Here is a 25,112-nt window from a genome sequence, read left to right on the forward strand (position 1 = left end):
TGTCGGGGCGAGGGGACGGTTTAAAGTTATACTGTTACATTGATGCTGTTGACCCGGATCACTGGTTGCTGCGGAAAAGGAGGAGGTTGAAAGGGGGGTGAGTGTAACGGATGTGAAATGGCTAGCTAGTTAGCGGGTACGCGCTAGTAGCATTTCAATCAGTTACGTCACTTGCTCTGAGACTTAAGTAGTGTTGCCCCTTGCTTTGCAAGGGCCGTGGCTTTTGTGGAGCGATGGGTAACGCTGCTTCGTGGGTGACTGTTGTCGATGTGTGCAGAGGGTCCCTGGTTCGCGCCCGTGTCGGGGCGAGGGGACGGTTTAAAGTTATACTGTTACATATGCCTTTGAACGAGGTATGTGATTATTATCATTTGACCATGCTGGTCATCTATGAAGGTTTGAACATCTTGGCCATGTATTGTTATAATCTCCACCCGGCACAGCCAAAAGAGGACTGGCCACCCCTCAGAGCCTGGTTCCTCTCTAGGTTTCTTCATAGGTTCCTGCCTTTCTAGGGAGTTTTTCCTAGCCACCATGCTTCTACATCTGCATTGCTTGCTGTTTGGGGTTTTAGGCTGGGTTTCTGTATAGCACTTTGTGACATCGGCTGATGTAAAAAGGGCTTTATAAATACATTTGATTGATTGATTGATATATTGTTATACACCTACCCATCCACACCGACCAGCCTCCTTCCTTTCGTGTTGTCTTAAATAACCATACGAAACGTAACATTTCATACTCATTTGAGTGTCGCAGATTTCACATATTCTGTTACGTCTAGTCTATGAGCCCAGGCTGCACAATCTAGCAGCTTCGGGAAGAGATTCTCTGGTGGTTAGCTCAGCTGCAGCAGAAGCAGGACCTGCTATCAAACTTCACCGACCTATCTGCATCCCAGGCGAATCACATCTCGTTCTCGATGAGTCGGGCGGCATTGATCTGTTCCTCCACTGGACAGATGATAAGCTTAACATCACTGCCTTTGGGAGACTGGTCACTAGCCGTCTGGCAGGCCTCCATCTATCCTGGAAGATCCGATCCAACTATCAAACAATGGCTGTCTGTTACAACTCTGCAGAGAAACCTCACTACCTGGTTTCCTTGGCTGAGCATGAGGAGCTGAACAGACAAACACAGTACACCTGGCTCATACCATTTGAGAGAGAGAGAGAGAGAGACTATTTAACAGGATAGAGGTAATGGGACAAAAGATGGTTTCTGCTGCCAGCAGCCTACACAGCTCGTCCTATCCACATGTACATAGGCCTACTGTAGCTCTCTCTTTCCCAGCTGCATGTTGTTGAGTTTCCCAGGTCTACAGAGCTAAACAGTGTATCGATCAGCCTCAGACCTGCACAACGCACCGGTAATCTGCTGGAAACAACACTGATCTGTCAATGCCTGTGTCCCAAATGGCATCTTGTTCCCTTTATAGTGCAGTACTTTTGACTAGAGCCCTACGGGTCCTGGTCAATAGTAGTACATTATATATAGGGAATAGGGTGACATTTTGGCCTCAGACTCCGTTCTGGAGGGAACCATAATGAACAGAGAGCAGAATGTTAACCTGATGTTGCTTCCTGTTTACAGACTGTAGACTCTTTGTAGAGCTTGGGTTCTCGCTCTGCGTATAAGATGCAGGTGGAAAAAGAGAAAGAACATGTCTGGGCGGATTCTCCAGAGAATTGGCTGTTTCTCTAACTCAGCTGAATTCCTCAGGCCTCCAGAGACAATGTCAGTATATCCCTGCTTGGCTAAGAGACTACCAGCAACATAGTTTTGCCTTGAGGAAATCATGCATTTAGCTTGCTCAATGGTAGAGCTCAAAGAGACAAGCTTTCCAATGCTGTGTGTTTCATCAAGGCAGTCCTACAGAACTCCCATGTTTAAACATAGCCCATGTTGTAATATTGTCCTTACCTCTATGTGAACTGTGGAAACAGCAAGGCAGTGTACTGATTTATATTTGAGATGAAGTGGTAATGTTGGTATCACTGTACAATCAGGTATTACAGATTCATTTTTTTGGTAGGAATTAATTCCACATTTTCAAGTCAAAATAATATAATTTTTCAAATAAGAGGAATATTAAGAATGTTTAAGTCAGATAATTAGCATACACCAGCAGACAGAACCAATGTAATAACGTGGCAGCCTTGTGACTTCTAGACCTATTCTCCAGTGATTTCCTTCTCTGGGAGCCAAGACTCCAAGGAGAGATCCCAAAGCAATTAATCAACTTAATCAACTTTTCTAGAAACCTTTGACTATCTTTCTTTCCCATCGTGACAGAATGTTGCTCTTTGCTCTCATGGCTTGGTTAATTACTAAAGCTATTATTTCATGTCACACAGTTGCAGTACGTGACAATTGTTCTCTAATTGAGCTTCTTTGCACTGTCCCACAATGCTCTGAAAAGGACAACAATCCCACTAGGCACAAACTGGTTGAATCAACTTTTTTAACATAATTTGTCAATGTAGTGTGACGTGGAATCTACGTGGAAAATACATTAGATTTGAAAAAAGTCTGCAACATGAACTATTGTTTTGAGGGTGAAATTTCAACCACAGGATGATGTCATCATGGTAACCAAATTTCCACATAGGCAAACCTTGTATAAAATAGGTTGAATTTGTTCCTTTAAAACAACGTTGGATCTTCAATGTTATATCAACTATCAGAAAAAGTAACAATAGCCTGGGCAGCACCTCCTACTGGAGAATTGATTTATGTACAGATACACTTTGGTCCCCCATTCAGGGTTTTAATCAAGCCCAGTGTAATTAACAGCTATTGTTTCAATTCAATCCAGAATTAAACTAAAAATAGACAATGCAATAGTCCAAGCTCTGGTTGATTTCAAATGTAATGATAATTAGTGATATTGAATTGTGTTTGGTTGTCAACACAACAAATATCAACATTTAAAAGAGATTTACACTGAGTGTACAAAACACTTGGAACACCTTCCTAATATTGAGTTGCACCCCCTTTTGCCTTCCGAATAGCCTCAATTCGTGGACATGGACTCTACAAGGTGTCGAAAGCGTTCCACAGGGATGCTAGCCCATGTTGACTCCAATGCTTCCCACGGTTGTGTCAAGTTGGCTGGATGTCCTTTGGGTGGTGGACCAAAGGCCATTCACACGGGAAACTGTTGAGTGTGGAAAACCCCAGCAGCGTTGCAGTTCTTGACACACTCAAACTGGTGCGCCTAGCACCTACTACCATACCACTTTCAAATACACTTTTGTTTTACACTTCCCTTGCCCACCAATACAGAGAGAAAACATGAGAAGAGAAAGAGATGTATCACATCACTTTATATGACAAAATAAATACAAATAAATGTTAACGAATGTTACCGGTAACACTTCATCTTAAGGGGTCCTTCATGTGTAATTACACTATAACAAGTCACTCTAATAACAACAAGTAACTGGTGGAAATTGCAGTCTGTAGCAAAAATGATTGTTTCCATGCTTGTTACAAGTAGGCAAGTTTCCACTAAATTCACCAATTTAGTCTTTGTTTTCTTCTCAGCTGCATCCGATTCAGTAATAACTACCACAAGGTTGTAATCTCTTGTAGACAGATGTGCTGGATGTCCCAGATTACAATGGTTGGATGCTTAATAGGCTCGAATTAGCTACCCTCAATTAGCTCCACTCAATGTTGTTGCTAGCACTTGTCCCCCAAAAAGTGTACCATCTGGGTTAACTTAGTTGAGTTTACAAAAACAGATCAGGTCAACAGATATACTGTAGGTCAACCTCACTGACTGGGGTCTATCATACAGATGTCATCCCAGTTTATAATATATTATATATTATATATAAACAAAATACTTACCCACTTACCCATTATGACAACCTGAACCTCTTTGCCATCCAAGTGAGAGGATAAACCCACTAGTAAACCACATATAACATGTACTGTAATATCTGCATGAGTACAAGGTTGTCACCAGTTGTTACACAGGATTTAGCCATTTCAAGTGAAGTGTAACTTTATAGTTATCTATGAGAAGTTTCGATATAATTACATATTACCAAATGAAAATACCAACAAACAAAATATCCGCTTCTACTTTAGCCAACTTTATTGCAACATAAAAATGTAAATATCTTACATTTCTTACAAAATAATAAGGATATTCATTGTTAGTTTAATAATTGTATTAATTAGATTAAACAAAGATATAGGTCTACTCAATAACATAAAATAACTATATACAGTTGAAGTCGGAAGTTTACATACACATAGGTTGGAGTGAATAAAACTAGTTTTTAAACCACTCCAAAAATGTCTTGTTAACAACTATAGTTTTGGCAAGTCGGTTAGGACATGTTTGTGCATGACACAAGTCATTTCTACAACAATTGTTTACAGACAGATTATTTCACTTCTAATTCACTGTATCACAATTCCAGTGGGTCAGACGTTTACATACACTAAATTGACTGTGCCTTCAAACAGAATGGAAAATTCCCAAAAATGATGTCATGGCTTTAGAAGCTTCTGATAGGCTAATTGACATAATTTGAGTCAATTGGAGGTATACCTGTGGATGTATTTTAAGGCCTACCTTCAAACTCAGTGCATCTTTGCTTGACATCATGGGAAAATCAAAAGAAATCAGCCAAGACCTCAGAAAACAAATTGTAGACCTCGACAAGTGTGGTTCATCTTTGGGAGTATTTCCACATGCCTGAAGGTACCACGTTCATCTGTACAAACAATAGTACGCAAGTATAAACACCATGGGACCATGCAGCCATCATACCGCTCAGGAAGGAGATGCGTTCTGTCTCCTAGAGATGAACGTACTTTGGTAAAAAAAGTGCAAATCAATCCAAGAACAACAGCAAAGGACCTTATGGAGATGCTGGAGGAAACAGGTACAAAAGTATCTATATCCACAGTAAAACGAGTCCTATATCGACATAACCTGAAAGGCCCGCTTAGCAAGGAAAAAGCCACTGCTCCAAAACCGCCATAAAAAAGCCAGACTACATTTCCTAACTGCACATGGGGACAAATATCGCACTTTTTGGAGAAATGTCCTCTGGTCTGATGAAACAAAAATAGAACTGTTTGGCCATAATGACCATCGTTATGTTTGGAGGAAAAAGGGGGAGGCTTGCAAGCCGCTAGCTAGCTAACGTTAACATGCTGGGTGTGTCTCACGTAATACCCTTGAGTACGGATACCCTGAGTAGGTTAAGAGAACATACAACCATCGAGCCCAGCTAATGTTAGCTAGCTATTTGGCTAGTGAATAGCTAGCTAGATACCAATGCTAAATCATCCAGCAGAATTAATGTATCCAAAAATGAAAATAAATTGCATGGAAAACATACTTTTGCTCTCCAGTGTTGATGTTTTTGACCTACAACACTGTGCACACTGACCTGCTTCTTGACCCTGTTCTTTGCGCACTTTCACATGATATCGATGTCAACATCTGGGCACGTTTGCGGTCGTCATTATTTCTAGGGTTTTGCGCAGATGGGCAGATCTTGACATGATGCCTTAATTCCTGCGCTAAATAAATAATTGCACCAATGCAGCCCAGCCAAACGTGAGAATGTTCCTCAACGGTGAAACACTTGCAAGGTTACACAATGGAATAAAAGTTTGTCTTATGACCATTTTAAGTGCATTTATAAAGCATTATTCAACCAAGCTTAATAATAGGTTTACAATTTGGCAATCACGAATGACTATCATCATTTTAAACGTAATTGTTTATTAATGTGTTTACAAATGTTTAATTGATGATTAAAATAATTGACCCAATGCACAGTGAAATGGTTTAACATTTTAAAGTTTTTTTTAATGTTAACTGTTTGTGAACCCGTTTTTGCTATTGGGCCTGGGCATCATACTCCATAGCTATTTATTGCAAAAGTGATCGGTTTTCAATTGGCTAACACTTATCAAGTGGTTTGTGCAGGCTGAAATATGGTGTGTTGGGATGTTATCGGAAACTTTAACAAGCATGGTAACTAGCATTCGTTGTTAACACCACTGTAATTACAGAATGCAATTACCACGAGTTATTACAGTGTAACCATGCATTATTACAATTAATTACAATGATTGTTACAGTGTAATTGCATATGTAATTATAGTGTAATAACATATGTAATTACACTGTAATAAGGATGTTCCCAACATTTTTCACTTGAAAAAAAACACTTCAGACAAGGTCAAACTGCACTTTGCGATTATTGCTTGAGAGGAAAATGGAATGTTCTTTTCCTTCCATTCTGTCCTCAAACAGAGGAAACAGCTAGGGACAGGCTTCCTGTCATATCAGTCAGACGACTGATTATTAATCGTCACGTAAATCCAACCTGACTCCCCATCAGTGTGTCACACAGACCATGGCAGTGACATGCATTACAGAAATGTCCATTGGTGAGGAAAATCATAGTCACATGGACTGGGACAGCTGAGCATTGTCAGCCCCCATTTACTGTCTCCAATCAGAGTCCCTATGACTGTGTATTCCCCCACCGTCTGCCCCCTTGCCCTGCCATCTACGATAAGTGTCGCCATGGAGCGGTGAGGCTGACAATTGCCCCAAGGCCAGTGACATGTGACCGCAGCCTCTCCCCAAGTCATCGAGCTCACTGGGATCTGACATCCTACTACATGACAAGAACTAGGGCCTGACACCTATGTTGGTTACTGACTTACACTAATGGTTGAGGCTATTGCAAGCAGTGACACACGTGTTGTGCTATTGAATGGAATGTTCTCACACATGCTAATGTTTACACTTGCTAGCTAATGTGCTAGCATAGCAGCAACTCATTTGAAACACTAACTTTTACAGCAATATCAGTCTCACATGTTTGTTATTTTTCTGTACCTATAGCAAAACTGCTTTAAGTCCCTCAGTATTTCGTCAAAAAGAAAGGAGGACCAAGGCACTCTTCATATAATTAATTAACATGCCTTTATTTGTATGGCATGTTTTGAACATGCCATACAAATAAAGGCATTTTAATTAATTATATGAAGAGTGCCTTGGTTCTCCTTTCTTTTTGATGACCAATTCACCCCTTTTACCAAAGAGCACATTCTGTCTACCAAAATGTACTATTGTGTACCTTAGTAGCGCTTTCCTTCTGTTTTCTACTTTTTCTCCCTCAGTATTTAGTTTAGAAAAAAGTTACGCTGCCTGAGCCTAATGCAAGATAAGTGCTCTCACTTTGTCACAGTGTGATACTGCATTCATTAGCTCCCATAGAAGTATATTATTTTATCTGTGTACAGATCTATGGGCTGGCCATGCACAGTATGTATTACACCTGAATGCAACAGACCTTAAAAAACTAGTAACATTAAAGCATTAATGCCTTTTATTTACTGCCTCCTCTTTTATTTTATTCAGAGATAGATGTCTGGTGATTACGGCTGTGCGTTCTTACTAGGCTTTTACCACAGTCTCTGTTACAGTGGACCACAGATTTGAACCAGTATTCCCAGTACTATAACACACTATAACGTCCCCATCAATGCCATTCATTGTCAGTTAAAAGCCAAGGCAGAACAACAGTACTTCAAGTCTCATGGTGGCATTACTGCACAACGCTTACTTAGCTATTTCCCTGCACATACTTAGCTTTCGCCATCCTCCTTTCTAGGTCTAGATTCAATCAGATCAAGTGTTAACCGGTGATAGCAGACACCCGCATTGCTGATGTTTTGGCTGTGTCGGAGGCATAGGCGGAAATTCCAGGGGGGGCGGGGGGGACACGACCCCCCCATCTTGGGAAAAATATGATTTGTCCCCCCCAATATATCACTGTAAACATAACTATGTAATTTCAATAATATTAATAATACGCAATGAAAGCACTTGTGCTGATTATAGACACTTAATAGCGCATTTAAATTTCAAAAGATTGCGACCCCCCCCGCCCTTTGCCTCACAATGGTTTGATCCACTGCCAGTTCTTTAGCTGGCAAGGTAATAAAGGGTTCGTATCTACTGTCCGAAAGGGACATGTACGTAATTGACATGAGGTTAATCCAGTCAATCCATACCAGGTCCATAGCAATGTTATTTATTTATTTTTATGTTGGCAGGGTTCACACACTAGCTGAATTTGCAGAGCTAGCGCGCAAACTAAAGCAAACATTAACTATCAAGCTAGCTAGTACCTATTCCATTTATGTGGCGTCGTCAAAGATGGAATCTTTGCTATCGTCAGTTTATTCCAAGATCAGCATGCAGCTGTAGTGCTTCGACGTCCCTGTGATAAGGTTAGCAATAAACTGAAGTCCAAACTGAACAGAACAGAACTACACTCTCTTCTACCATTGTCTTAAATATATATAATGGTCTCGTTGCAAAAGATAAATTGTCGCTAGTGAACTTTTGTTATTTTATTTTATTTCACCTTTATTTAACCAGGTAGCAAAGATTATAGCAAACACACAGAAACGGAATTGGTGCTCGCTAGCTTTACAAATTCAGCTATTGTTGGAAGCCAGCCAATATGAAACAAACTTTTTCAATTACAAAAGGTTGCAGCATGTGTTGTGTAAATGTGTGTGTGTGCAGCTAGGCCAGCCAGCCAGCCAGGTAGAAAAATGGCAGAAAAAGTAAGAAGACGGACATCAAAGTATTTGTCAGTACACCAAAACGCATAGTAAGAACTCTAGTATCCTAATATCTCAAAGACTAGTTGATAAAATGTTCATAAGAAAGAAGTAAAATGCTAATGGAAATGTTTCACAATGATGTCATTAGGCAGAGCAGGCAACAGATGGCACACAGACAGCAGAGCTGGGGACAGATATGCAGGGACAGATTGGCAGACAGGGAGTCTCAGGTAAGTTTGTTGAGTCTTTGTTTGGCAACATTATGAAAGGTTCTCAATTTTTTTTACTTGTAAAATAGGGACATAATTGGAAAATGCCATGGATACCCCCACTCTCAACTTAAACTGGTGACTAAACTAAGATTTGTTTACGGCAATGGTATTGCTGTTGTGATTAATTGTGTAGTTTTGGGTACCGGTAGTTAGGAGTACGGCAAACACCTTATTTATTTTCTAGGAGACAGACTGAGTCAGTTAGGGTGGTGAAAGGGAAAGAGCCAGGGAGAGAGACTTCAGAGGACAGTGTCACAGCCACGGCAGGACCAAGTGTCACCCTTGTTGCCAGCAGCACCAGTATAGGGGACAGTGGCACAGCATTGTCCAGTTACCACAGTGATGGCACAAAACCATATCAGCCACACCCACAATTTATAGAACCGCAAACTCTTGCCAACAGAGTGTTGACGTTTCAAGAGAGATGGTTTCGCGATTTCCCCTGGCTACATTATAATCCATCAATAAAAGGAGTATTGTGTTTTCACTTTAGCCAAGGGTTTTCAAGCCAGCCATCTTTTGGCCAAAGAGCTGATGCTGCCTTCGTTAGTGCAGGATTTAGGAACTGGAGAAAAGGCATTGAAAAATTCACAGCACATCAAAATTGCCAAACCCACCGCCACTTTGTAATTGTAACAGCACACCAGCTAAATCCAATCAGTGTCCAGTTATGTCCAGCGCGTGGGGTAAACAGCAGGATGACGCAAGGCATTGCTTGATGAAAATTGTTAGTTCGGTGCGGCATGTAGTAAGACAGGGACAAGCCTTTAGAGGCCACACGGATGACAGTGGGAATTTATACCAGATTTTGAAACTTAGGGCAGAAGAGGATGATCCCATTTTACTGAAGTGGTTAACAGAGCGTACCACAATGTACACAGGCCCCAAAGCACAGAATGAAATTCTGAACATCATGGCCAATAGTCATTCGAGGCATTGCAGCTGAGATTAGGTCTCTTCCGATTGTACAATTTTCATTAATTGTTGATGGTACTCAAGATGTCTCTGGTGCTGAACAGGAGAGTGTCTGTCTGCGTTATGTTGACCATGACCTTGTCCCTCACAAGGAGTTTATTGGGCTATACAGGGTGTCGGAGACAACAGGCGAGGGCATTGCGAAAGTGCCAACTGATGTGTTGTTGAGGAAACCCGCAAACATATGCTCGGTTCTTTTGTTCAGTAGTGTGTATAGCAGTGGTTCTCAACCTTTTTGGGGTACTGGAACCCATGGTGTAATTGATAGTTGTTCTTTTGTTTAGTAGTTTTTAGTACACTTACAAATGATTTATTTCATGTTATTTTATTTAAAATTGCATACTTTGTGCGACATACTTGTCCATAGCTGCTGTTTGAAGAGTTGAGACACTGACTGAAGGATATTTTGGTTGATTTATTTTGGTTTTTCATTGAAGTAGTTATTTTGCTTTTAGAACTGTACTTATTTTAAGCTTTTTGTTCTTGCAAAGATATTGTAGACTCAGGCCAGGTGGACATATTTAATGACTATATAAATGTATCAGAAAAAGTCAAATTAAAAGGTCAATTCAATACGGAGACCAACTTTGTGATGGTTCTCAATGGAGATTATTTTAGATGTGATCACACCATGTTCATTGTATTTATGAAAACTACACCCATACAGTGTACAGTACCATTGTCACCTACTGACCTTTCTTGATATTGCTGGTTGTAAGTACGAATACCTGCATACATACTGGACTGGTAAGGAGCACTGCTATAACTATTATTAGTAGTAGAATTATAATGATTTAAACATTTGAACAAGTTGGGAAAACCCTTCAGTTAACTACTGTACCTATCAATTATCCAGTTGTAGGAATTATGGTTCCTCAATATACATTTAACAACGTATGCTATGTGTTACAGCACTACTTTTGGTGTCCCCCTCAGGAATTTCTCTTGAGAAAATTTAATGTAATTGTCCCCTCCAAGGTTGATCTCAGATTTTCGCCCCTGGTCGGAGGTGGAATTGCGTTGGAGCTGTCAAGCGATCTTTGTCACGAAGCCACACCCGTCCCACTCGCGTTAGAAGTTCAGAACTAGAAAGTGTAGGCTATATAAAAAATAATGAAAATCATTAAATGAAATAAGGAGGATTTATATCATCCTAAACGAGGTGTAGATTACATCTCACATTTTAGTGTTTGAAAGTGTAAACAAGGCTGCATGGGATTTCTCTTATTGCGTCTTTGTGCAGCCAATGGCAATGTCCGCTTTAGGTATGATACCGTGAGTCGATTGTGGATTTGACAGCTCTAACGCAGTTCCACCTCCGACACATCAAATCATCAGCTATGAAGATGTCGGCTAAAGCGGATCTGACGGAATCGGGCCCCTAGCTTTATGAATAACACGCGGAATGAAATTCAATTCAAAAGTTGCAAATCATGTTCAAACCCAAACACTGTCTGGCGCAATGTGATTCCTACACGCTGAGAAGAACCAAGGTCTAATATTGACGCTTTGGAAGACATTTCAAACACACCCCATTTCATGAGGTGCAGAAGAGATGGTGTGTGTGTGTGTGTGTGTGTGTGTTTACTGGGTCTACCTTCAGCTGGTAGCCAATAACATCTCTAGGTCAGGTCAGTCAGTGGCACCCATAAAAAAGATTTATGCTGCAGGCAATTAATCCCTCTTACCTCCTCCTTAAGGCTTTAAAACAAGAAAATCTATTTACCCCTGTCAAAGGCTTTAGCATTGTTTAATAAGAAAATGCTTCTGGCTGGCTGTTTTTAAAAGATTTAGGCTCTATTCAATCCGTTATCGTGGAAATTCAGCATTACATCGTGATTGAAATTTAAAGGCAATGTTCATGTGTTGGTGAAGACTGCATTCACAGTAAATGCTGTATGTCGGCTCAATCGTAAATTACCTTTACATTTCCTTCACAGAATCTGTAATGCTTCTGCTTTACAGATTAAAGAATATCCAGATTGCATGTTGGCCTTTAATGAATCAGGCTTGATCTAGCCAAATTTAGTTGGAGATTAGTTTCAGAGAATGTGTAGCTCCTCACTAACGCTTGGAGGTCAGTATTAAGTGAAGGTTGTCTATGGGTTTTTTTAGGCTTTGGGGAGGGTTCTGTGGTTTTTATTTGGCACAGGGGAGGGTAGAGTTTTTTTCTCCCGGGTTTACTTTTGCCCTTTTGCAGGTTTTACTATACCATTACTTCCATCCTAGCCAAATTTCCTCATCTGCTTGCATGCACCTCCCCTATATCGAGGTGTTTTGGTGCATCCCTTATGCACTAAGTTTTTCCACACACTAACTAAACCACACAGAGCAATATAGTCTACCAGTCTAACGGTCTAGCCTGCTCTCTATCCACCATTCATAGTGACAATAGTGGTAGGTGGATCGTTTGTCCACATCTGCAATATCCTAAGTAGCAATCATACCACATATACAATTATTCAAAGCTGCACTAATTTTCATTATAAGTGGAGAGGACATGGTGCATCATTGTGCATGAAAGAACAGTGAAGACATGAGACAGGCAGCTCAAAAAGCTGCCCTATCGATCTTGTTTAGGGACAATACAATTATCCTACCTAGAGTAGCCTCCAACACCCCATTGCATTGTTTTCACGTGAGTACGTTCTACTCTAGGCTGTAAACTGCAGTGAAAATGTCATTTGAATAACAGGGCAAACGTGATTTGAATGTTTCATTCCATTCTACGAAAGTAGCGTGCCAGTCTGACTGTATTTTAAGTGCCGATACTGAGATGCGCTGTCTGTTGTCGATCACCAAGTCATCCTATAATTATGTGGCCACATATGCTTCCAGCAAGCCCAGTTATTCAGGACGCTGAGCTCTGCCTTCTCTCCAATCCGAGTGGCTATTCCTCGCGCACCTAGAATTCATAACGCTTCAATATCCTATAGCCTAAATATTTGTCATTTCACTTTTACAATGTATTATCTCTTATTTGTGGCATTAACACAACCAGTCATGACGTTTTCATCTGATTATAGACTACTTCAAACGTATCCTGTAGGCTACCTGCGCACATTCGTCCAAAATATAATTCCAGCATCCAAACAATGCAGATTGTAGCGTTGAAAACGCAAACCATGTTGAAGCGCCCGAAGTCTGTATGCTTTGTTTATTGGTTATGGTGCATTGGCACAGAAACCTGTTGGTGGAACATTTGTTGCATATATTTTAGATAATTATAAATATTGCATAAACATGTTGAAAATCAGATTTTCGAAACTGTCAGGGAGAGTTAGCTCATCCGTTGTGCTCGGCGAACCCTCAACTTTCTGGCCCGTAGTCCTGCGTGGCATCGACTGTGCCCCAAAAGCATGCTGAAGTGGCAAATTCAATATCCAGGCTTATAACCACAGGGTCGCTACAGTTCGTTATTTGTGGTAATTTTTTTGTTAAGTCTATGAGGGTGGAGGGTGTGCACATGTTTTGTTTATTTTGTACCTTACAAGGAGAAAAAGGTGAAAAGGTGAAAATATTTATAACCTGAGGACGCCTTGAGATGGGCCAGCCCCCTAAAGAAATCCTAAAATGGAATTTCAGATTCCATTTTAGGAAACAAGCCTATCCTCAACTATTGTAAGATGAAGATATTGTGTCCAAGGTTAAAAGTATCCTTCACACTACGAGCAAATACCAATGGTACAAAACGGTATTGTTTATTAAGTGGATTAATCTGCCAACTGTTCAGTGCATTATCTGAACCTATTTTTTCCTACTCCGCTGAATATTTGCCATCACATACTTAATCTATAATAGAGTAAGTTTTACATAAACTATTGGTTGTGAATTTTTTAATGTACATGAGAAAGACACCCATTCTCAGTCAAACGTTCAGTCCATAAAAAAATATGTGACTGGAAACAATTGTTTTTTTATGGTTCGGGAAATTGAGTTCCATAAGGATTTATGGATTTCTTTAGCAAATAATGGCAATTGGCTGTGACATAGAATTTCTCCTCAGTTATCCTCAGTAACGTATACTGTTCCCCAAATTACAAAGCTTTTTTTGTCTCCGTTTCACAAGCAGTATAACGGATTGAAAAATGTAAAATTGCATGTGTCTGAACATTCTGTATCCTATTTTTCCATAAAATAATATTTTTCCATGAAATCTAGTGAGAGCATTCGAAGTGAGAGATTAGTACCTAGTAACATCATGCTATTATTCATTTAGATACCGATTTACAAGTAAATGTAAATTGCTATTTTTGTTAATAAACCAATAAGCAGACTAGCAGCAATGTAGTATGTTATTGACCTTACATTGCAGATTCTCCTGTGCCTATATTACAGAGTTCACTTAGAGATATAGGTCCTGCCCAATCAATGAACTCTTTCCTTATTTCTAAACTTTTAAAATGTAGTTTAATGATGTGATTGTTCTCATCATCCAGACCTTTCCTATTCTTAGTGATTATAAAAAGCTTCATTCTCCTTGTAGTTCAGGCCTGCCAGGGAGCCGCAGTCAGTCTCTCCACCTTGGCTTTGTTAGAGCCACTGGGGCACATTTAAAGAGAAAGTGACCGAGAGAGGTAGAGCGAGAGAAAGAAAGAAAGAGGGAGAGGCAAAGGGAGAGGTGGCGAGAGAAAGATAGAAAAATAGAAAAATACAAGAGAGAGAGACAGAAGTAGAATAAAAGTGAGACAGGAGAAGTAGAACGAGAGGCAATGGAGGGATTCATCTTTACCTGTGGAGGAGATTAAGGTTCTGGATTGTGTGTGATTAATGAGTGGGCTGCTGATGGCTCATCTTCTCTTTTCCCTCCATGAATTACCAGCACACTCGCCAACTGACACATTCAGATCCCTCAAATTGAAGAGAGAGCGAGAACGAGAGAGAGAGAGAAAGGAATTAAAGAGATGAGAATAAAAGAGAGGGAACTAAAGAAAGAGACAAAGATAAAATGAGAGAGAGAGAACTAAAGAAAGAGAGAGGAATAACAGAGATGAGAATGAAAGAGAGAGAGACGAGCGAGAATGAAAGAGAGAGAACTCAAGAACGAGAGAGAGAGAGAATGAAAGCAAGAGAGAGAGATAATGAATGAATGAATGAATGAATGAGCGAGAGAATGAAAGAGAGGGAGAGCACTAAAGGAAAACTGAGAGAGACAGAAGTGAATGTATTATTCCAATGGTAATAACTTCAGGTTGTTGTGCTGGAAACATTTTATTCACATGCCATCTCAGCTATAGCAAAAAGCCTTTCAAAAACATGTGGAGACCTCTTTCTACTGGGTCCCATTGGGTTTTAAGCAGGCCCCCAATGTCCAGTCTGGAGCGTGAAGTCACAAGCTTTGCTGGTCAGCTACCGTGTAGCAACCTAGCGGTGCCCTAGAGAGCCTATGTAAATTATTATTATGACATTTGTCGTCACACAGGACCACGTGCTGACATAGACCAATCACAGGCCCGGCAGGCTACGAGGAGGTTCCATAGACATTAAGGTTGACTCTCTCAGGCACGATGAAAACAACTACATCGACCACAATAATTTTCTAGTCTCGAACACATTCACCATGATCCTTAGCATTTTTTGGGGGGTGCCATTCAGCCCCATTCAGCAATATGGCACGCTTCAAATTCTAATACTTCTGGCTTCATGAGTCAAGTTTTCCATAGGAATACGTGGATGACGTCGGCACTATCACTATCTACTGGTTTTAATGTCTATGGTTTTAAGATAAATTCATGTTCCGTAGAACGTTTTAGAACTTGTTGGAGTTAACAATTCGTTAGACTGTTCCTGGAATGCTGCGGTATGCAACATTCTCGGAATAAGAGGTCATGTTGCTGGACCCCAGGTCTGAGTAGCAGCTGCCATGGCAGCAGCTAATGGGGATTCTTAATAAATACAAATTCTACCTCACCCAACCGTTCCTGGAACCAAAAATGTATTAGCTGGTGTATTTATGTATTTTATCACTTTGCCTTGGTGTGAAATTACAATACCTTATAAGTCCTTGCAAGTCCTTTTACTGGACGTGGCAAATATTGTCTGTTTTTAATTGATAATAGAACAACCATATCGTATCAGTTCCCACCTGCACAGCCCAGGCTTATATGTACAGCAACACATTTAGGGATTGTTTGTAGTCACCGAGGGATCTCAGGGGAGGCATATCTGCATAGAGCCTCTCCCCGCTTTGAAAAGACACATAAAAGTGTGTGTCTGCACGTGCTTGTGTGTGTGTGCATGCATGTTTGTACTTTAGGTCCAATGTGGCTGCTTTTCTTCAGATATTATATTGCAGTAGTGGCACATTGCTATCAGTTAGGGATTGGACTGAGGGAACCATGCAGTCACAAGAATGTGGCCCAGCAAGAGGAAACAGAGCACCAATTAAGAGCTGTTTTAAACCTGATTGCTTTAAAGCCCATTGCTAAGCAGCTTTGGCAGCATTGGAGAATAGGTAGCATGTATCAAGAATGGCAAAATAAACAAATTCCTTTTCAGGTGTTGATATCCTGAATCTATTAATTCATCTATCTACCTAACCTGAAATTATCTATCCTGACTCTATACAACCTGAAATGATCTAGCTTGACACTGTATAACCTGAAATGATCTATCCTGACTCTATACAACCTGAAATGATCCAGCTTGACACTGTATAACCTGAAATGATCTATCCTGACTCTATACAACCTGAAATGATCTAGCTTGACTCTGTATAACCTGAAATGATCTATCCTGACTCTCTATATATATTGTGGGGCTCCCGAGTGGCGCAGCGGTCTAAGGTACAGCATCTCAGTGCTAGAGGCGTCACTACAGACCCTGGCCGTGATTGGGTGTCCCATAGGGTGGCGCACAAAAAGCACAGCGTTGTCCGGGTTAGGGTTTGGCCGGGGTAGGCAGTCATTGTAAATAATAATTTGTTCCTAACTGACTTGCCTAGTTAAATAAAGGTTCAATTTTAAAAAAAGATATACACCGCCGTTCAATAGTTTGGGGTAACTTTTGAAAGAAAAGCACATTTTTTGTGCATTAAAATAACATCACGTTGATCAGAAATACAGTGTAGACATTGTTAATGTTGTAAATGACTATTGTAACTGGAAACAGCTGATTATTAATGGAATATCTACACTGATTATACTTACTTATTATACGGATTAAAGAAGCAATAAAACTGGCCTTCTTTAGACTAGTTGAGTATCTGGAGCATTAGCATTTGTGGGTTCGATTACTGGCACAAAATGGCCAAAAACAAAGCACTTTCTTCTGAAATTCTGAAATTCTAATGCACCTGTCCTCTTGCTCAGTTGTGCAGCGGGGCCTCCCACTCCTCTTTCTATTCTGGTTCGAGCCAGTTTGCGCTGTTCTGTGAAGGGAGTAGTACACAGCGTTGTACGAAATCTACAGTTTCTTGGCAATTTCTCTCATGGAACAGCCTTCATTTCTCAGAATAAGAATAGACTGACGCATTTCAGAAAAATGTTATTTGTCTCTGGCCATTTTGAGCGTGTAATCGAACTCACAAATGCTGAAGCTCCAGATACGCAACTTGTCTAAAGAAGACAAGTTGTATTGCTTCTTTAATCAGGATGACAGTTTTCAGCTGTGCAAACATAATTGCAAAAGGGTTTTCTAATGATCAATTAGCCTTTTAAAATTATAAACTTGGATGAGCTAACACAACGTGCCATTGGAACACAGGAGTGATGGTTGCTGATAATGGGCCTCTGTACGCCTATGTAGATATTCCATAAAAAAATCTGATGTTTCCAGCAGCAATAGTCATTTACAACACTAACAATGTCTACACTGTATTTCTGATCAATTTGATGTTATTTTAAGGACATTTCTAAGTGACCCAAAACTTTTGAATGGTAGTGTGTGTGTGTGTATATACAGTGGGGAGAAGAAGTATTTGATTCAGTGCCGATTTTGCAGGTTTTCCTACTTACAAAACATGTAGAGGTCTATAATTTTTATCATATGTACACTTCAACTGTGAGAGACGGAATCTAAAACAAAAATCCAGAAAATCACATTGTATGATTTTTAAGTAATTCATTTGCATTTTATTCCATGACATAAGTATTTGATACATCAGAAAAACAGAACTTAATGTTTGGTACATGTTTGCAATTACAGAGATCATACGTTTCCTGTAGTTCTTGACCAGGTTTGCACACACTGCAGCAGGGATTTTGGCCCACTCCTCCATACAGACCTTCTCCAGATCCTTCAGGTTTCGGGGCTGTCGCTGGGCAATACGGACTTTCAGCTCCCTCCAAAGATTTTCTATTGGGTTCAGGTCTGGAGACTGGCTAGGCCACTCCAGGACCTTGAGAGGCTTCTTACGGAGCCACTCCTTAGTTGCCCTGGCTGTGTGTTTTGGGTCGTTGTCATGCTGGAAGACCCAGCCACGAACCATCTTCAATGCTCTTACTGAGGGAAGGAGGTTGTTGGCCAAGATCTCGCGATACATGGCCCCATCCATCCTCCCCTCAATACGGTGCAGTCGTCCTGTCCCCTTTGCAGAAAAGCATCCCCAAAGAATGATGTTTCCACCTCCATGCTTCACGGTTGGGATGGTGTTCTTGGGGTTGTACTCCTCCTTATTCTTCCTCCAAACACGGCGAGTGGAGTTTAGACCAAAAAGCTCTATTTTTGTCTCATTCTCATCAGACCACATGACCTTCTCCCATTCCTCCTCTGGATCATCCAGATGGTCATTGACAAACTTCAGACGGGCCGGGACATGCGCTGGCTTGAGCAGGGGGACCTTGCGTGCGCTGCAGGATTTTAATCCATGACGGCGTAGTGTGTTACTAATGGTTTTCTTTGAGACTGTGGTCCCAGCTCTCTTCAGGTCATTGACCAGGTCCTGCCGTGTAGTTCTGGGCTGATCCCTCACCTTCCTCATGATCATTGATGCCCCATGAGCTGAGATCATGCATGGAGCCCCAGACCGAGGGTGATTGACCGTCATCTTGAACTTCTTCCATTTTCTAATAATTGCGCCAACAGTTGTTGCCTTCTCACCAAGCTGCTTGCCTATTGTCATATAGCCCATCCCAGCCTTGGGTAGGTCTACAATTTTATCCCTGATGTCCTTACACAGCTCTCTGGTCTTGGCCATTGTGGAGAGGTTGGAGTCTGTTTGATTGAGTGTGTGGACAGGTGTCTTTTATACAGGTAACGAGTTCAAACAGGTGCAGTTAATACAGGTAATGAGTGGAGAACAGGAGGGCTTCTTAAAAAAAAACTAACAGGTCTGTGAGAGCCGGAATTCTTACTGGTTGGTAGGTGATCAAATACATATGTCATGCAATAAAATGCAAATTAATGACTTAAAAATCATACAATGTGATTTTCTGGATTTTTGTGATTTAGATTTAGATTACGTCTCTCACAGTTGAAGTGTACCTATGATAAAAAATTACAGACCTCTACATGCTTTGTAAGTAGCAAAACCTGCAAAATCGGCAGTGTATCAAATACTTGTTATATATATATATATCTATTGTAATGAAACAGGCAGGGAGCAGGTCTCGAACCCTCAACCTTCTAGCCCGAAGTCCAGCGCGCTATCGTCTGTGCCGCAAAAGCATGCTCGAGCGGCAGAGTCGATATCCATGCTTATAAACACAGGGTCGTTACAATATATATACAGGTGAAGTCGGAAGTTTACATACACTTAGGTTGGAGTCATTAAAACTAGTTTTTCAACCACTCCAAAAATGTCTTGTTAACAAACTATAGTTTTGGCAAGTCGGTTAGGACATCTACTTTGTGCATGACATGTCATTTCTCCAACAATTGTTTACAGACAGATTATTTCACTTATAATTCACTGTATCACAATTCAAGTGGGTCAGAAGTTTACATACACTATGTTGACTGTGCCTTTAAACAGCTTGGAAAATTCCAGAAAATGATGTCATGGCTTTAGAAGCTACTGATAGGCTAATTTACATAATTTGAGTCAATTGAAGGTGTACCTATGGATGTATTTCAAGGCCTACCTTCAAACTCAGTGCCTCTTTGCTTGACATCATGGGAAAATCAAAACAAATCAGCCAAGACCTCCAAAATTGTAGACCTCCACAAGTCTGGTTCATCCTTGGGAGCAATTTCCAAATGCCTGAAGGTCCACGTTCGGCTGTACAAACAATAGTACGCAAGTATAAAGACCACAGGACCACGCAGCCATCATGCCGATCAGGAAGGAGATGCATTCTGTCTCCTAGAGATGAACATACTTTGGTGCGAAAATTTCAAATCAATCCCAGAACAACAGCAAAGCACCTTGTGAAGATGCTATAGGAAACGGGTACAAAAGTATCTATATCCACAGTAAAACGAGTCCTATATCGACATAACCTGAAAGGCTGCTTAGTAAGGAAGAAGCCACTGCTCCATAACCACCATAAAAGCCAGCCTATGGTTTGCAACTGCACATGGGGACAAAGATCGTACTTTTTGGAGAAATGTCCTCTGGTCTGATGAAACAAAAATAGAACTGTTTGGCCATAATGACCATCGTTATGTTTGGAGGAATAGGGGGAGGCTTGCAAGCCAAAGAACACCATCCCAACCGTGAAGCACGGGGGTGTCAGCATCATGTTGTGGGGGTGCTTTGCTGCAGGAGGGACTTGTGCACTTCACAAAATAGATGGCATCATTAGGAAGGAAGATTATGTGGATATATTGAAGCAACAGCAAGACATCAGTCAGGAAGTTAAAGCTTGGTCGCAAATTGCCTTAGCCACAACACTGACAACTTAATCAGATTGCCTTAAGCTTCAGAGAGCTTGGGAGGTGGAGCTATGGAGACCAATCAAACATTTAGGCCGAATTCTTACCGAGTCTAATGCTCCCTCCTCGACTCTCATTCCTGTGTACCCCCACCTCGCAGACAGCCAAGCTCTCTTCTCCCTGTTTTGTTTCCAGGGATGTCTTATTTAGGCACATGAGGCCCCAGGTAATATAGTAGAAAGGGGATGAGATTTCTGGGCTGCGTTCAGAGGCCCACATGAGTTATTCCCAGGGAGAGCTCATTCCTACTTTGCATTTACATTTCTGTGTGTATTTTCTGGAGCGGAGGCCAGAAACGAGCATCCTCCATGTTGGCTATACCGCATATAGCAGGCGGTAGCAGTTACCACTGATGGATCAATAGTTTGTGAATTGCAGGAAAGTTACTCGTACACATGCAATTTTTGGGTGGGTTTAAAAGCCTAGGAATCATTAAGGAGATAATGTCATGTCAACCCTATCCAACAGGGAGAACCGTGCAGGCATGGCCAGTGGATATGTAATTTGTCTGCCTTTGTCACACACGCTCTGCTCTTCAGAAGACGAGGCTTTTGCCTGTGTAGTCGGCTGGTAAAAAATTGGATGGAGAGAGGCTTCTCCTCAGGGAACAACAATCTCCAAAGCTGGAGTCAAAATCTCCATTTGGCATCAGTATTTATTTCACATCGAAATGCTCAGAGCCAACAAAAGATGAACCCACCACTGTTCTAACATGGAAGACATTTTTGTGTGGGTGTTTTTTTTGTATTGCTTTTGTGCCAGACGAAACAGTGTAGGCTGAATTTCTAGACGGAGTGGGTTTGAAAAGTTGCCAGGTTGTCTCTGCAATAACCTCCATCTTAGTGCACTCTCAATTTTACATTTGATTCAGCTCATAAGTGTCAAAGTGTATATATCATGGCTGAATTTGGAAGGCTGAAATGTGTTGGTTTTAACAATGATCTATCAGTTTTATCAACCTTCACTGTCCTTCAAGAGTTGACGAATTTCCTCTTCACTTCAGTTTTGTTTTTGGTTTGGAGACAGCTCTCAAGACCCTGCAAATGAATATGTCCTTTTCAACAACTTTACTCTCTACTCATATACTGTACATGTAACATTGGAGAACAAAAATGGAAACTGACTACTCAGTCATTTGCACAATCCTTCTCTCTGCATATTGTGATACCAGTAACATAAAGGTATGCAGTGTACATGAGAGGCCAGTTGTAGTGAGGAGTAGGCTCCCTAGCTAGCAATGTCAAATCAATGTATTCTGCTCTGCATTGGCCTACCTCTCATAGCCCACCATGTCACCCCAATTACTGTGGGATAGATTAAACCCTACCTGGAAGTGGCAACGTATCATAAAAAAAAAACGAATACTGTTTTATTTTGGAACTCAGTCGGGGTCCTCAACTTAAAACTGAGAGTAAGAATAGTAGAATACATAATAGGTACAATTTAGAAATGTTTTACTTGTGATATTTGAGTCACTGACAGTCACTCAATTAGCCATGTCAGCTAACAGTTTTTAGATTGGGAGTTAGTCTAGTCAGTTATCTAAACTTGTATTCGGCCTAATCATGGGTAGAATTGCATGAAATGTGCTGTAAAACTCCACATGCTTTCTCTCTGCCCCATGGCAACATGTGTAGATTTGCAGAACACTTGCTTTAAAACTGCAACATTTTCTTTACACCTAATGGCAAAATGTGTAGAATTGCAGAAAATAAACGTTAAAACGTCTATCTCACTTAGGGCCCCCAAAAGGCACACTATTAGATCTGCTCTCCTAATCTCACCAATCCAGTAAGTAACCATTGGTTATTTTACTATAAATTCAGTTTTTCACTAATCCTATATGTAACCCTTGGTTACTTTACTATAAATTCAGTGTTTCACCTCTTTTGGTATGTTTTGTAACTGAACGAAGGAACAGCAAGCAATGTAGCAATCAAAGTAGTTCTTGGCTTAATGCGATCATTAGACGGCAACAGTAAATGTTTCCCTCTCAAGCAGGTTGTGTTTGGGCTCCGCTGGCTCTCTGCTTTCAGAGCCTGATGAATCGGGTTTACGTAAGCCTTTATAAGAGGTGGATCAGAACATCGTGAATTGATTCTGCGAGAAAAGCAGGGGAGGTTTGTCACAAGCATGTACTAGCCGAGCAGAGCAGCTCTTCGCCAAGCTCCTTCGAAATGCAAGGTATTGTAGCCTGAACATGAACTAGGGTCGACTAGAGGAAGCAACATTGTGTGTCTCAAACCTGTCAAACCTATTTGGATTTGGATCACCTGGATTTGATCACCATTGGATTCGCCTGCATATCCAGTAGTGTTTGTTGAAGTCATGTACTGTAGCAATACCGACTGTAAGGAAAGTATAGACCAGCAGGAGAGGATGGCACATTGTAATTTTATATAGGTCACACGGGGGAAGAGAGCCAATTGTTTCCATCCAATCCATTTCAGAGTGGGAAGGGAAGAGGGATTTGCTCAGGAGTTCATGCATGGTCGCCTCTGTTTAGATATCTGTCCGGTGTCTGGGAATCTTTGTTTATTGAATGAGTTATACTCTTCCTAAAGACCCCAACCAATTTTGACCCAGGGTCATTCAGACATGCACTGAGTGTACAAAACATTAGGAACACCTTCCTAATATTGAGTTGCAACCCCTATTGCCATCAGAACTGCCTCAATTTGTCTGGGTATGGACTCTGCAAGGTGTCGAAAGCATTCCACAGGGATGCTGGCCCATGTTGACTCCAATGCTTCCCACAGTTGTGTCAAGTTGGCTGGATGTCCATTGGGTGGCGGACCATTCTTGATACACACGAGAAACTGTTGATGACTCCTTGCTGTCCCCAGTCCACCTGGCCGTGCTGCTGCTCCAGTTTCAACTGTTCTGCCTGCGGCTATGGAACCCTGATCTTTTCACCGGACGTGCTACCTGTCCCAGACCTGCTGTTTTCAACTCTCTAGAGACCGCAGGAGTGGTAGAGATACTCTTAATGATCGGCTATGAAAAGCCAACTGACATTTACTCCTGAGGTGCTGACTTGCTGCACCCTCGACAACTACTGTGATTATTATTATTTGACCATGCTGGTCATTTATGAACATTTGAACATCTTGGCCATGTTCTGTTATAATCTCCACCCGGCACAGCTAGAAGAGGACTAGCCACCCCTCATAGACTGGTTCCTCTCTAGGTTTCTTCCTAGGTTTTGGCCTTTCTAGGGAGTTTATCCTAGCCACCGTGCTTCGACACCTGCATTGCTTGCTGTTTGGAGTTTTAGGCTGGGTTTCTGTACAGCACTTAGAGATATCAGCTGATGTACGAAGGGCTATATAAATAAATTTGATTTGATTTGATAGTGAAAAACCCAGCCGTGTTGCTGTTTTGGACACTCAAACCGGTGCACCTGGCACCTACTACCATACCCCGTTCAAATGCACTTACATCTTTTGTCTGCCCATTCACCCTCTGAATCGCACACATACACAATCCATGTCTCAGTTGTCTCAAGGCTTAAAAATGATTATTTAACCTGTCTCCTCCCCTTCATCTACACTAATTGAAGTGGATTTAACAAGTGACATCAATAAGGGATCATAGTTTTCACCTGGAATCACCTGGTCAGTCTATGTCATGGAAAGAGCAGGTGTTCCTAATGTTTTGTACAGTGTATTTATTACATTATTACCTGTCATCCCTCATTCTTCCATCCCTCTCTCATCCCTCTCTCTTCCTTCCTGTATATGGGCCCCGGGGACACTCTGGAACAGTGCTTCTTGATTTTCCTTAAAGGTGAAACAAATTGGACTTGCTAGTCAGCTGAATGTAAATCTTCCTTAATGAGAGAAATTATATTTCCACAATGTCCTGCTCTCGTCCTCAGATCAGACACCGTTCTCTCTCACACAGCTGTGTTTGTATCCCCTACTGTGTGTTCTGTGATGTGATGAATAAAGTCTGTCTTTTGTTCAGTTCCACCAGCTCATTTTATTGGTCTCTCTCTTTCTGTCGTCTTTCTTTCTGTTTCTTTCTTTCTCTCTTTCTCCCCCCTCTCTCTTCTCTCACCCCCTATTCTCTCTCTTTCTCTCTCCCCCTCTCTCTCCTCTCCTCTCTCTCACTCCCCTACTGTATGTCTCTCTCGCCCTCTCTATCGCTCTCCCTCTTCGCCCCACCCCGACTACAGAGGTAGTTCAGCTGAGCCTGGCTGAGGACCAGAGAGTGAGTGTCTCCACGGTAACAGTGGGCCTCAGCACCGTGCTGTCTTGTGCCATCCAGGGAACGCTGCGGCCGCCAATCATCTGGAAGAGGAACGGGATCATACTCAACTTCCTGGACTTGGAGGACATCAATGTGAGTATTGGCTGAGTCAGAGAGTTTCAGTTGTCCTGGTTGGAGGATTCCCAGAATAAGAAGGGAATAAGC

The 25,112-nt window shown here is 41.3% G+C and overlaps 1 protein-coding gene across 1 annotated transcript in view; it reads left to right on the plus strand.

Annotated features, from left to right (window-relative positions):
* The window catches only part of LOC129820879 (follistatin-related protein 4-like), a 217,591-nt gene that overhangs the window by 164,075 nt on the left and 28,404 nt on the right, over nt 1-25,112 (plus strand). Inside the window, exon 7 of the mRNA XM_055877954.1 lies at nt 24,874-25,040. Coding sequence (XP_055733929.1) covers nt 24,874-25,040 — 167 coding nt within the window. The remainder of the gene's footprint in view (nt 1-24,873; nt 25,041-25,112) is intronic.

Source organism: Salvelinus fontinalis, chromosome 2 (genome assembly GCF_029448725.1).
Source record: "Salvelinus fontinalis isolate EN_2023a chromosome 2, ASM2944872v1, whole genome shotgun sequence".
Classification (NCBI taxonomy): Eukaryota; Metazoa; Chordata; class Actinopteri; order Salmoniformes; family Salmonidae; genus Salvelinus; species Salvelinus fontinalis.